The sequence below is a fragment of the Styela clava genome, chromosome 13 (genome assembly GCF_964204865.1).
Source record: "Styela clava chromosome 13, kaStyClav1.hap1.2, whole genome shotgun sequence".
Classification (NCBI taxonomy): domain Eukaryota; kingdom Metazoa; phylum Chordata; class Ascidiacea; order Stolidobranchia; family Styelidae; genus Styela; species Styela clava.
Genome location: NC_135262.1, coordinates 2,726,409 through 2,741,835, shown reverse-complemented (window position 1 = coordinate 2,741,835; position 15,427 = coordinate 2,726,409). Strand labels below are relative to the sequence as shown.

Sequence of the window (15,427 nt, the reverse complement as noted above, 5' to 3'; positions counted from 1 at the left end):
AAAATTTATAACTTAACATATGAATTGGTATTATATTTCACTGTAGTATTCATTGGTGTGTTTTGTGCTCCTACTATGCAACATATAACAATCTTTTAACTAAATATGTGATGAATATCATAGCGGTGTCTTACTACGTATTTTTCAACACGAAATATCTTATTTTCAAAAATAAGAAAGTCTTGTAAATAGTGTATATAATGAATAAACGAGAGGTATTGTATTTCCTTACCCCGTACCTGATGATTTATTTTATTGGACACGTAGTGGACATAACGATCGTTTCAATATTGTGTTGTTGTTGTTGTTGTTGTTGTTCTTGTTCTTGTTCTTTGACACGTTTTTAAAAAGTCGCTTTTCTCTTTGATTACTGGACTAATTGCTTTGAAATTTTCAGTGGTTGAAGATGAAATTTTTCTCCAGAAGGCTATTACTTTTATTTATTTCAAATATTTCTGTTAGCTCTGTAAGATTTGTTTTTGTTTGCTATGACGTCATTAAACGTTCTGCGGATATCGGACGCCATTTTGTGTCCAACGGACCATCTTGCAATTTCAATTCACGCTGTCACAAGACAGGACCTTCTAAAGATAGAGAAGTTCTGGTACCGTAACACAGCGCGGTGACACTGAACTAACTCGTAGCTGTCAAAAGCTTGAAAATCCATACAAATATGAGAAATAAAAAGATGAAACTTGGCAGGTAGGTAGAGTTGTGTTTCTTTTAACCACATTTGAAAGTTTCGCGTTTTTACATTTGAAGGAGGGGGAATAGGGGGTGTGCATTTCCAATACGCTGTTATTAAGGTTCTTCGTACATAATAAGTAGCTTAGTTAAAATATTGTCATAATGGAAGGAAAAATTGACGAATTAAATAAGAAATTGGAATTGATGGAATCCAGAATTACCAAAAATCTAAAACTGGAATTAAGAGCAATTGTAGGAGACAGTATGAGAGATATTCTGGAAGAGTCAATCAGCGAACATGACAGAAAAATATCGACCCAAATCAACGAATCCGTCCTGAATAATACGCAACAAATGGCGGAAAAACTAGAAGCTATGTTCCAACAAAATGACGAATTAGTTGAAAAGCTGGAGTGTCTACACATGAAAAATTCAAAGCTTGACACCGATCTCAACACAGTGAAGGCAAGCCAAAATTTTATTAACGCAGAGTTCGAAATTCAAAAGGACTACCTAATGAAGCTTGATCAAATGGTTAAAGATCTATCTGAAAGCAACAAAAGCCTGTTGAGTTTGTGCACTACCCTTCAAAAGCGTTTCGATACTGAGCTGGAAGACCTTGCTCAGTATATACGAAGAGAAAATCTGGAATTTCATGGAATTCCATTTAAGAATGATGAAAATACAGACAGGATTATAGTGGATCTGGGCAGACGATTAGGCATCACTGTTGAGAGACTTGACTTATCCATATCACATCGAATCCCAAGGAAAGATGGCTCTAACACTGGACCTATAATAGTTCGCTTCACCAACAGAAACATAAGGAATCAGTTCATTGCCAAAAAGTACGACACCACCAAAATTAAAGATTTCGGCATCGCAGGTATGACTTCGCTTTATATTAATGAAAATCTGACAAACTTTCGAAGTAATCTCCTTTATAATGCCAGACTCACCAAAAAATCCAAAATGTTCGAGAGACTCTGGACAACAAATGGCAACATTTATATGAGAAAGACCAAAGATAGTCCAAGAATCCCAATAAAAAAGCTGTCAGATTTAGATAAACTATCGTAATTGCATTTTGTTAAATTCATACCTAGTACAGTAGCTTGGCAAAATGGCTTCACAGCAATTTTGCTCAAATTGCGCCAATACCTTGCTGACTTACAACAATATTTTTTGTACAACTTGTTCAAAGTGTTTTTTTTCATTTAATTATTGTCCAAATAGAATAGACAGAAAACTAGAAACTCTTGACACGTCATATTTCAATTATATTAATGTCAAGCCATGTATGTCTCTTGAAACAGTTGATAGCGTTCTGAATAATTTGAAAACTCCTAACTCGTCAAATCACCAATTTACCTTGGCTCATTTTAATATTAGATCATTACAAAAGCATATCGATGAGTTATCTGACATTATAGTTGATTTAGATTCATTCCCTAGTGTAATAGCAATCTCAGAAACCAAACTAAAAAGCGATCCTGTGGTTAATATTAGTATTAGAGGTTACAATTTCTTACACACTCCGACCAAAACTAATGCTGGTGGGGTTGGATTATACTTTAAGTCAAATTTAAATCCGTCGCTGGTTAACAAATATATGTTAGGCATCACCTCTTGTGAAGACCTGTGGGTAGAAATACCCATTAGCTCGGGGAAATTCTCTTCAATCATTGTTGGAGTTGTATATAGACATCCAGGTTCCAATGAATCAGATTTTATGAATGCACTAAGCTTAACTTTGTATAATTTGGCCATAGATAAAAAAAAATTTGTAATACTAGGGGACATAAACATAAACTTATTTAGCTGTTCAAAATTCACAAAAGATTTTCTTGACATGCTGAGGTCCCATGCCACAATTCCACTGATTACACACCCAACGAGAATTACTAGTTCCAGTTCTACTTTGATAGATCATATATATTCAAATATCAGCGAAAAAAGTGTTTCTTCAGTTGTCTGGCAAAATTGTTTGACAGATCACTATCCAATTTTTTGTCAATTTCAGATTAAACATGCATTATCCCATAATCAACACAAACTAAAACGTGATATGAGAAATTTTAATTCCACTAACTTTGCTCAAGATGCTCAAGAATTGTTTGATTCTTATGACCTTTCTAATGTTGATAGTCAAAATTTCAATTTTCACTTTGAAGATTTTGTCTCAAAAGTATTAGGTCTATGCAATAAACATGCGCCAATTCGTAAATTAACTAGAAAAGAACGCCACCTAGAGAGAAAACCCTGGATAACCACTGGCATTTTGCGTTCTACCAAAGTGAGAGACAGATTGCACAAAACTCATTTTATTAATGGTTCAATAGAACAAAAACTTCACTATAAAAAGTATGCTAACAAATTATGCCATCTAAAAAATAAAGCCAAAGAGATACATTTTTCCAAATGCTTCGAAAAAAATATAAATGACCCTAAAAAGACTTGGAATATAATAAATTCATTGTTAAACCCTGATTCTAGCAGAAATGTACCCCAAAAGATAACCAATCAGCACTCTGGGGAGGTTATTCATGACAGTATCAAAATTTCTACAACATTTAATAATTACTTTTCTCAGATAGGGAGAAATCTAGCCGCAGTATTTCAAAGCGTAAGTGATCGCGAACACCTTAAATTTATGGGGGCCCCAATCGTATCATCCATGTTCATGGAAGATGCATCAGTGATGGAAATAAAAAATACGATAAATTCTTTAAAAACAGATAAAGCAGCTGGGTATGATAACATACCGGCATATCTCTTGAAACATCTTTGTGGGTCTATTAGTTCTTCACTGTGCAAACTCTTTAATTATTCCATGTCCCTTGGCATGTTTCCAGACCACCTCAAAATAGCTAGGGTTGTTCCTGTGTACAAGGCTGGAAAAAAAGATGATGTTTCCAATTACCGTCCCATTTCTATTCTTTCGTGTCTCTCAATTGTTTTTGAAAAACTAATACTTGCTCGGCTAAAAAACTTTTTAGACAAACACTCAATAATAAATTGTGATCAGTTTGGTTTTCGAAACCACCATTCAACTAAACATGCAGTCTTAGACATTATTAGCAAATATTACGAAATCATTGATAAGGGATTGGTAGGATGTAGTGTATTTTTAGACTTGAAGAAAGCATTTGATACAGTCGATCACAGAATACTCATTAGCAAACTCAAACATTATGGAATTCGTGGTAGTGTAAATAAATTATTTTCTAGTTACCTGAACAGTCGTAGTCAATTTGTCGCTCTTTCAGGCAGTGAATCTGAACATGAATTTGTCTCTGTAGGAGTCCCACAAGGATCGGTGCTCGGTCCAACTTTGTTCTTAATATATATCAATGATGTCGTAAATTCTACCTCAGCATTTGTCAAACTCTTCGCCGACGATACCAGCACAACCTCGATTTCCTCCACTGTTGCCATTTTGTCCACCAAAGTTGAGCAAAATTTAGATAATATTTCTGAATGGATGAAAGCTAACAAATTAACAATTAATCCCGAGAAAACACAAGTACTATTAATTAATCATCCCTCTAATAAAAAGCAGAAGTCTTCCTCTAGCCTCCATTTCACTTTGAATGGTGCTAACCTGAAAGTTTGCGACTCTGTGAAATATCTTGGGGTATTTATTGATAACAGGCTAAATTGGGACACCCACATTAACCACTTGAAATTGAAATTGTCCAGGGCTGTAGGAATTATAACAAGGTTAAAAAGTTTAATTCCCAAAAAAATCCTTCGAACTGTTTATTTTTCCCTCTTTTATGCACACCTACAGTATGGAATTGTGGCTTGGGGCTCAGCTGATAGAAATAGACTCCATGCTCTGTCAGTCTTACAAAATAGAGCTGTCAGAGTTATGAGTAACACCCCACTGCATCATAGCATGAGTCCTATTTATAAGGGAATGAATCTTTTAAAACTTAAAGATGTGTATATTCACGAGGTTGCAAAACTAATGTACCAATTCAGAAATAACATGTTACCACAGGCTTTCGATGCATACTTTACTGACTGTGGAGATGTCCATTCTTATTACACGCGCTCAGCATCTAAAGGTGCTTTTTTTATTTCCAGGACAAATCTCAAATTTGCTCAAAAATCTATAAAAATTGCGGGTCCCAAAATTTGGAATGATATACCTGATATTTTTAAAACATATTCATATAAAAAATTCAAATCTGAGTTTATGAAATATATCATTTCTAAATATTAATCCTGACACCAGTGGTATTACCAATTTGACAGATAAGAATTGGAGGTCAAAAGTTCATTTCTATCTCGTTTTCTGTCAATTGTATTGTGGGTTTCTTTTCACTAATGATTATTAACGGAGGCAAATTTATGAACTGACAACCCGTGACACCCACTGTGTAACCCATGCCACTGACTTACTAAGCATATCTACAAATCTCCTGATCTATAACTATGCAAGCTCAGACTAGTACATTTTACACTAAAAGTTCCCTGTTCTTTAGTTAATCTGTACTGATCTATAACTATGCAAGCTCAGATTAGTGCATTTTTTTTCAGTTCCCAGATCTGAAAATATACAGATCATACATAATAAATGTTGAGTGTAAATAGTTATGAAATTTTTCTATTGTGTGTTATCATAATTCTATAGCCAAATCATGATCTAAAATGCCAGCACTTAAAATTGTATATTTTCTTGGGATATAATGTCTGGTATGCATGGGTGGAGTCCTCATCATTGTGCTCAGTGGTGCTACACTGTGAAACTTTGTTATAAAATTGAGATGATTGCCCTCATAAGATCACAAAACGAAATTGAATTTGAGGTTGAACAATAACTGAAGAATCTCATGCAATTATCCATGATTCTAATTTATGTAAATTTGTCCAGTGGAAATCATCTAGACCTATTAAAAGTATGTGTGGTTTTATGGTGGAATCTAAAATTGCTCTACTGACATTTAAAATATCACATTGTATGTATATTATATCATAAATCAATATCTGTTCAGTTCAGCAGATATCTGGATGAAATTTTGCTATTATATGTAACCTGTAATTAGGTTTTCTTTATGCCTTTTTGATGTGACTATGGTAGTTCTTCACATAAAATTGAATAGCAATTTACCCTTTATATGTTAATAGTACTTTATGAAAATAGGTACTGTATGTTGGCTCTTATTCTCCTGAATTTATTTTTAGTCCTTGCCTATAGAATTAAACAATTTATGCTGTAAGTTGAAGGCGTTTATTACCTTATGTTGATATAAATTGCTGCATTCTATTTTCTATCTTAAACCAAACTTGCATTTATATTATTAATCCAATCTATAGGAGTTATATCTCAAATCTTCTTTAATGTATATGTTGATATAAATTGCTGAATCCTATTTTCTCTGTGTTTAAACTTGCATTTATATTGTCTCAAATCAAGATTATTGTATATGTTGATATGATTTGCTGCATTCTATTTTCTATGTTAAACCAAACTTGCATTTATATTATTTAATCCGATTTAAAGGATTTATATCTCAAATCTTTATTATTGTATATGATGATATGAATTGCTGCGTTCTATTTTCTATGTTAAACCAAACTTGCATTTATATTATTAATCCAATCTAAAGGATTTAAATCCCAAATCATTATTATTGTATATGTTGATATGAATTGCTGCATCCAAGGTTCTGTGTTCAAACTTGCATCTATACGTCCTAAATCGTTATTATTGTATATACTGATGGAAAATGCTACATTGAGTCCATACCAAACTGGGACATTTGCCCCTATATGTGGGCAATATGGATTATAAAAATTGATAAGGGTCAGAACAATAATGAAAAATCTCTCACAATCATTCATATTCTGGAATATGATATTTGTATAGTAGAGATCATTTAGACTTTGTATTATTCCAGGTGTATATAATTAGAGATGTCACCTAACATTGTACTTCTGTCATTCAAATTGAAATTCATGATTACAAATTGTATGACTATTATATCATATTTTCTTATCTGATCGAACGGGCTCTAGGTATATTAATATATATATTATGTATAGTATATTGCAGCTTATACTCTTCTTTGAGCATACATGTCTTGAGTACTTCCTGTATATATTATACAACTCGTTCGGGCCTACTAGGTTCTAGGCATCAATGAATAATTTCCTCCTGGTCTTATAATCCATCATTATAGCAGTGGAGTACTACCAACTCAATAGTACATCCTGTTAAAATGTGAAAACTTTTCGTATCTCTAGACTTGTTAAATCATAGTGTCCATTATAAATCAACTATTTACTCAATCATAAAATAATTATTATATTTCAATTATTTAACATTGAAATAAATCCTCTAACACAATTGGCAAACTTAAATGCCAGTTGTGTTTAGGTCGAATTGCTCTACATTTGAGACCCTTTGACTTGATATACTAATCTGGTACTATTCCCCAGAAATCATTCTCCTCCTTTTCATGTACAACTCGCCAATGATGCTTTTTATATTCATATTTTGTGATAATGAAATTACGATACTGCATTATATTTTGCTGTTACATCAACTCATACTATTATAATTATTTACATTTTTATTTATCTTTCACTTGTCTTTTTATATACTACTTTGACATCCCTCTGCAGACAAAATATTGTTGATTATTATGCTGAAATAATGCTTGTTAGGTCCTATTAACTATTTTTTTCCCCTCCTAATCTAGACAAATCAAAGCAGATCATGTTTGTTACATCTTCAATGCGTACCTATGCCATGAAATGAAGCATTTCTGCTAATTCATCACATATTGTGTATAAATTATTTAAATTCTTTCAGTAACCTTTGGAATCTCTTCAGATTTTGAAATCCCGCTCCACATAAATAAATAAAAATGATTTACTCTAGCATTCCCCTCCCCAATTTTATTCTTCCATTTTGAGAATATAATTTTAAATTCTAGAATGTTCCTCCCCAATATTTTAGTCATCTGAAACTGTGGATCTTAAACATAATAGCTTGAAGGGGGGGAGTTGACTTTGATGACCGTCTGGTCGTATCACTCCCTCCTGTCTATACCAAACAAATTTATTTCTTATTGTTATTTTTATTATTATTACGATGACTGTTATTTTTGGTTGACGAAAAAAATAAATCTCTCTCTCTCTCTCTAATATCTTTGTCAACCAATTTGCGGCCACCGTGTTTTCGTCTGTTTGATTGCTGTGATGGGGTGCTTTGTTTATAATGTAACGAGTTTTGTTCGAAATAACCGTGTTCTTGAAATATATGACGGTCAGAAATGCAATTAGAAGCCCAATGTTTTCACGCTGTCACAAGACCAACAATTGTCAACCAATTTGCGACCACCGTGTTTTGTCTGTTTGATTGCTGTATGGCTGCGTATGCGATAGTCTCGACGCAGCATAGGCCGCGAGCCGAGGCCATTTATCTTTCAGTTTCGTAGCGCACATCAGGTAACTACCTGAAAATGATTTTAAAATGTTCCTTAGAAATTTAGTAACAAATATTGCCTTGTTCCCACTTCCAAAAGTTGCACGTTTTACAGAAAAGACGCTTTTACTACAATAAATATGTGTTACCATCTGTCCTATTTTCTCTGCTTTTCCGGTATCATGGGCCAATGAACGCAGACTTCTGCATGACGTAACAGTCAAGTTAGTCAGCTGTAGGTGGATCCCCAGTGGTCGGATGAATATCAGATGTACTCAACTGCTCGCTTTTGCGTTGAGTAGCCTTTCCATAGTTTTTTTCAGTTACCGGTAATATTAGTCCAGTTATTCTAAGGAGGTGTTGAAAAGTATAGGTAAGATATTAAACACTTGTATATCCTTGCCATAAATAGCAATTTTAGTTGAGCACTAGCTCATAAGACGTTGTTAAATAGGTACGGTGCGGTAACTCCAAGGAAGGCTAGACCTAGAATAATATGTCACAAACAACGATATTTTCTGGCTTGCATGAAATGTTTATGATTAATTTAATGACTCTTCTTGACTATTCAGCAGACTTATACTACTATATAGGCCACAGCATATTTGGAAATAGAAATGAATGGCTGTTTCTGTAATGCACGGTTGTGTGAAAGAGAAGAAATTAATTAATTTTACTAATGTCGGTTGGTCTAAATCTAAATTCATAGAGTCGACAAGAACCTGGGAAGCAATGATAAGTTATGCCGGAGTGGAAAGAAAGGTACATTGGAAATGATTGAGAGGTGAGAAATGAAGTTGTAGACAAACAGTTGATGTTTCAAAATATAGTCTATAGTCCATACTCAAACTGTCATAGGACATTTCAGACTGTGATATATCAAAATTTAGTGTAGATATAGTCTAGTAATGGTATGCAAACACTGCTGGACTGTAGAACATGCAATGAGCATATATACGCTCATTTAGTACATCAGATAAAATGCATTATGTATTCAAGGTATTAGTTAGTATTTAGGGGTATTTTTAAAATCATGCTGCTCCAAATATTATTTTCTTCCTTATTTTAGATACTGTACTACAAAAGAAAACGGCAATGTTCCACCAATCCGACCTAACGCAGGCTCTGATCCCTGCTGCTATCAGTGCTATAAAATGGATTAAACAAGAAGTCTTGAAGCTTAAAGGTATATGAGAATCATAATAGTTGCAAACAGCTTAGATGGGCTATTCATATTGAAATACTTTAGCACTTTTCTGCAATTGGAACTGCCCATCAAATTCATGTTGGTGATTTCATTGAGATTTTCAATTCATTTTTTTCCCTCGACTATGAAGATCTTTTGAGATTAACAAGGTATTAATAAATAAAGCTGAGGAATTTGAAGAGGATATGAAGAATGTAAATGATACCAGGGCACGTCTATTTAACACTGTCAAACATAAGGATTATACTCTCCACCCAACAATGATTCACTGAAGAAGCATGTGGCCCTCAAATCAGTTCTTGAGTTGGCAAACTGCAAAGAAAAATAGTCAAAATAATTTATGAAAGTGTGCCAAAATCAACTTAAATTGCACAGATTTTTGTTTTTGTATTGACTGCAGAAATCACAGTACACCTATAGAGGAAAAGTCGATTTTGGAGATAGTGGATTTCGAAAACAATTCAGAAGAAAGTGAATTAGATATTACAGTTGATTTAATAAGTATCATACATTTGTTTTTTTTTCGGACATTTGTTAGTGTCGTAGTCCTGTTTCTAGAAATATTATTGCCTTTGTTCAAATACATAACCACATGAACTAAAAAAAGGGTTAATTGTAAATTGTAATATTTCTGTTCACTATGTTATGTACATATTGTACATTCATTTAATTTTCTTGACTTTTGCGGTAAATTTCTAAGTGAGAAATAACTGATTTATTTGTGTTTTCGTGCTCACGATGTTAATTTGTGACTTCATTGCTTAAAAATAAATACGTTTGATACTTGATAGCTTCTATAAAATGGATGTAGCTTTTTATGCTGTTCTTGTTGTAAACTGCTTGTGGTTATTACATAAAATTTATTCTCAAATGTGAATCAGCGTTGTTGGTGTCGCTGCTTTCGAGGTCACTCCCGACTCCTGTCACACAATTAAAGTATTTTTTGTTGTTGGTTACATGTATGCCATATTTTTCGTAATCTACCTAATAAATTATGATTGACTGAGGAAGTCCGATTTTGGTCAGGCAAAACATTACAGGAATACATTTGTGTTAGTGTGCTGTAGGGCTCTCGAATTGTATAGTTCTTATGTATGCGTTGAAAACTTATGGTTATTGAATTTCCGGGAACCTCTTATATTCAATTTCGCACCAGGATTGTGGAACAAGCTGTAATGCGTTCATTATGTTCGTTTTCACACAAAACTGAAGAATTTATTTAGTTACCAGATGTGCGCTACGAAACTCATTTTCTGGGCGTTTTCATGGTTTCGTCTCACGGCCCATATCCGTGGTAAGGATCTACAAGTGTTTAATAATTTACTTATACATTTTTCAACAACGTCTTAGCATAACTTAACTAACAAGAGAGCTATGCTCAAATATATGGACACGTAGAGTCACATAATTTTGATGACGTCATAGCGAAAAAAAAAGTAATAGCCTTCTGGAGAAAATTTTTATCTTTAACCACTAAAAATTTCAAAGCAATTGGTCCAGTATTCGAAGAGAAAAGCGACTTTTTAAAAACGTGTCAAGCGGTACTGAGTTAGCAGTCGGGCAGCATCTTACCTGTACACTGTAGGCCATATACGGTAATTGATCACAGAACAGTTGTTCCCTTGCAAATTTTATGTTGTTTACACTTTAGGACAGATAATTGATCACAGAACAATTCTTCCCTTTCAAATTTTATGTTGTTTCCAGTAGACTCTCATCAAAATAAACAAATATAGTAGGCTACAAGTGCTACAACGCTTGCATTACTGCACTGGTAGGACCGTGAAAGAATAAGTTACAGTAATTTCATTGTGGTAAGACACCGGTACCGGCACCAGTACCTGTATCGTACTTACGTACTGAGCTACCAGTACCGGTTAGCAGTCAGCCAGCATCTTACCTGTACACTGTATGCCATATACGGTAATTGATCACAGAACAGTTGTTCCCTTGCAAATTTTATGTTGTTTACACTTTAGGACAGATAATTGATCACAGAACAATTCTTCCCTTTCAAATTTTATGTTGTTTCCAGTAGACTCTCATCAAAATAAACAAATATAGTAGGCTACAAGTGCTACAACGCTTGCATTACTGCACTGGTAGGACCGTGAAAGAATAAGTTACGGCAATTTCATTGTGGTAAGACACCGGTACCGGCACCAGTAGCTGTAGTACTGAGCAAGACAATCGATCGCGAAACCGCTTGAAATAAGTGTAAAACAGTGTTCCCATGAGTAAAAATAAATACCGCGAAATTTTGTATGAAATATCATATCTCATAGGATTCATATAAAATTTAAGAATAAACAAAAGTAATAGCCTTCTAGCGAAAAAATTAATCTTTAACCACTGAAAATTTCAAAGCAATTGGTCCAGTATTCGAAGAGAAAAGCGACTTTTTAAAAACGTGTCAAAGAACAAGAACAAGAACAACAACAACATAATATTGAAACGATCGTTATGTCCACTACGTGTCCAATAATAACTAAACAGGACTATGGAAAGCCTGCCCAACTCAGCGCAAGGTCGAGCAGAAATAACTAATATTCATCCGCTCGCTAACAGCTGGTTTAATTCAATTGTTACGTCATGCAGAAGTCATTGTTCAGTGCCGAAAATGTAGAGAATATAGGACAGATCGTAGCACATATTTCTTGTAGTAAAAGCGTCTTTTCCGTAAAACGTGCAACTTTTGGAAGTGGGAACAAGGCAATATTTGTTACTAAATTTTTAAGGAACATTTTAAAATCATTTTCAGGTAGTTACCTGATGTGCGCTACGAAACTCACTTTCTAGGCGTTTTTCAGGGCCTCGGCTCGCGGCCTAGCAGAAACGATGATCAAGGCTTGATATCCGTGGTCGCACACTGGTCGTTCGGTCGCAAATACGTCTTTCGAGTGCCGTACTTTGGGGATTTGTATAGCTTTAACCCTTTGTCGTAGAAAGTTAATACGAGGTTTAGCGTGTAGAATAAATGCCGCCTATGCACCCACGGTGAAAAAATTAACGGGTTAGATATATTGGTTTTTTGTTTTATAGCGGTTTGAATGAAATTGTCCGCAGACTGGCTACACCACCCTAGGCCTGGTGAGTTGTCCGTGTAGTCGAATTGTCCATCAGCCCTAAACGGCTATGACAGTCACTGTACCAAAAATTGTACCCCGATTCGGCTGGTGTTAAGTTGACGCATGTTATTTAGTAACGTTTTTATGTGAAATGTTTGACTGTGGTTCGGTACCTGATCCGATAATACGGTACATAATTGACTCATATCACGAGATATTTCAACTGATGTTTCAATTGTCACAGGACCTAAAATATCTATGACAGTCCCTGTACCGTCACGGTACCCCAATACAGGTATTGGTAAGTCACCGCCGGTATGTTAGTCGTTGGTCACCGCATATGATTTTTGGGGAATTGTTCTGCGTGTCCATATATTTGAGCATTGCTCTCTTGTTACTAATAATATAATTGTAAGGGTGGCAACAGACTCTGATGACCCCAAAATGTCGTATCGTTGTCTCCCAGTCTTATACCAAAGCATCTGTTTTTTTTTTATTATTTATATATTCATGCATGTATTGTGTGTTTCATGGTTTGACAAATAAAAATAAACTCTCTCTCTCTCTCGAAGTCCATGGCAATTTTTTCTCGACTCCATCGCCGTGATGACCGAAAGCACCGAGTGCCTGTCATAAAAGTGATTGCACGAATATCCGCCAGGTGGTGCTACGTGTAAATTGCTTTCTGCGACCCCGGGGCGCTGTCGTATGTTGGTGCGAGTGCGTCGGTGCCAATATGATGCTGATCCGAAATAAGCAATAGTGCTCTGAGTTTAGTGAGTGTTGTACCAAAATGAGTGAAGATGATGATGATGACGATGATGAATATGTGGAGCAAATAAACACCGTAAATATTAGATTCAAAATGTCGTATCGTTGTCTCCCAGTCTTATACCAAAGCATCTGTTTTTTTTTTTATTATTTATATATTCATGCATGTATTGTGTGTTTCATGGTTTGACAAATAAAAATAAACTCTCTCTCTCTCTCGAAGTCCATGGCAATTTTTTCTCGACTCCATCGCCGTGATGACCGAAAGCACCGAGTGCCTGTCATAAAAGTGATTGCACGAATATCCGCCAGGTGGTGCTACGTGTAAATTGCTTTCTGCGACCCCGGGGCGCTGTCGTATGTTGGTGCGAGTGCGTCGGTGCCAATATGATGCTGATCCGAAATAAGCAATAGTGCTCTGAGTTTAGTGAGTGTTGTACCAAAATGAGTGAAGATGATGATGATGACGATGATGAATATGTGGAGCAAATAAACACCGTAAATATAAGATTCAATAACAGCCGTTGGCTCGAACGAGAACAAATAAAAGAATTGATATATAAACAAATTGGTCAGGGAACCATAAAAAGTATGTATATTCTAGACAACAGAGTATGGAGAGTGAAATTCAACAATGAAGAATCCTTCCAAAAATCTTTAAATGAGGGAATGAAATATAAACACAACGAAGTGGAATATAAAGCGGAAATTGAACAAGTATTTTCCAATGTTACAAATGTGACAATAAGTAAAATGCCGGACGAAATATCGAATAAAAAAGTTTCAAAATTGCTCTCCAATTTTGGTGAGGTTAAAACTATAAAAAGAATGGCGTTGATGATGGAGTGGAAAATGGGGTACTAAGATGTCAGATGATCTTACAAAATGAAATACCTCCAAAAATCAGGCTACCGGCCAAATACACAGGAGACGAAATATTCATTTTTTATCCAACAAGGCCAAGAAACATCAAAAAATTTGAACATTGGTGTTATATTTGCCATTCAGTAGAGCATGACGTGGAACACTGTCCAAGGAGAAGGAAATGTAGATATTGCAATGGTGAGGGTAAACCACATTTAGAAAAGGACTGTTTGAGAAAAAAGAAAGACATGACGAATGATGCAAATATGGAAGTTACAAATGAAACAACACAACCAGAAAACCAAAATGAGAATTCAATGCGATCTGCTACAACAAAAGAAATAAACCCCCGAGAAAAGAATAGCGAAGTACTAAAAGAGATTGAGGAAGAATACAGAAGACAAAAATTAGTAAATTCGAATACATCAAAGCAAAACACCCTAGAACAGAAAAAAGAAATATTATTCATTGGAGACTCACAAGTAAAAAGAATGAAATCAAAAGTGAATACCAATAAAGTCAAAACTATTCATGTGGAGGGTGGTAGGTTTTCAAATTTGGAAAATTTTCTCAAAAAGCATGAGGAAAAGTATAATGATTTGGTGATTTACGCTGGTACAAACGATGTTTATAAAGGACCCTATGATGATTTGGAAAAACATGTGAGATGTGTGATCAAAAGAGCGAAAGAAATCTCGAAAAATGTCTATTTATGTGGTATAGTGCCGAAGAATGGATTTAACAAAGCAAGAGATGGAAGTGATAGAATAAATAACGTTATAAAAGAACAATCAAAGGCTGCAAATGTGATATACATAACTCCACCTGAATGTATATCAGAAGATAGAATTATTGACAATTATTTTGAAAGTGACTTGATTCATCTGAAGGGGGAGGGTATTGCCATAACAGTTCAACAGATTAATAGTGTGATTAATATATGTGATACAAGAACAGAAGTAAATCTCAAGAGACATCATGAGAAAAGCCCCACCCAAACAACCAAGCAGAAGAAAAAAGAACAACAAAATGATGAATCCCCACAAACTGAACAAATAAATCAAGAAGAATCTCATGATACCACACAGCCCATTCTAATTATACAGGACAATAACGAAATAGACGAACCAAAAGAGTGGTACAACAGTAATATGGAACAATCAGAATAGTTTGTACTTTTGAAAAAATTTCTTATTGTTTAGAAGGTTCATTCTGGAACGATGCCAAATTTGGGTTAGGGATGTATTGTTTAGTGGAGACCAATTATGAATTTAGCCAGCTACACTACTCTTTTAACTTATAATGTAAATGGAATGAGGAATTTCGAGAAACGCAAATCCATTTTTGATTACATTAGGAATATTGGATCAAACATAACATTCATTCAAG

The 15,427-nt window shown here is 34.7% G+C and overlaps 1 protein-coding gene across 1 annotated transcript; it reads left to right on the top strand.

Annotated features, from left to right (window-relative positions):
• Positions 1-807: 807 nt before the first annotated feature.
• Positions 808-3,067, top strand: LOC144431340 (uncharacterized). Its single transcript, XM_078119359.1, has 2 exons — positions 808-1,573; positions 1,641-3,067. Exons 1-2 carry the CDS (start codon positions 850-852, stop codon positions 1,700-1,702), a joined length of 786 nt encoding a protein of 261 aa, XP_077975485.1. The 5' UTR covers positions 808-849; the 3' UTR covers positions 1,703-3,067.
• The last annotated feature ends 12,360 nt before the right edge of the window (positions 3,068-15,427 follow it).

Bases quoted from the DNA above. Each gene is read 5' to 3' on its own strand.
- LOC144431340 (XM_078119359.1), top strand. From the start codon at position 850: ATGGAAGGAAAAATTGACGAATTAAATAAGAAATTGGAATTGATGGAA. The intron at 1,574-1,640 runs GTATGACTTCGC...TTATAATGCCAG, and splicing joins TAAAGATTTCGGCATCGCAG to ACTCACCAAAAAATCCAAAA.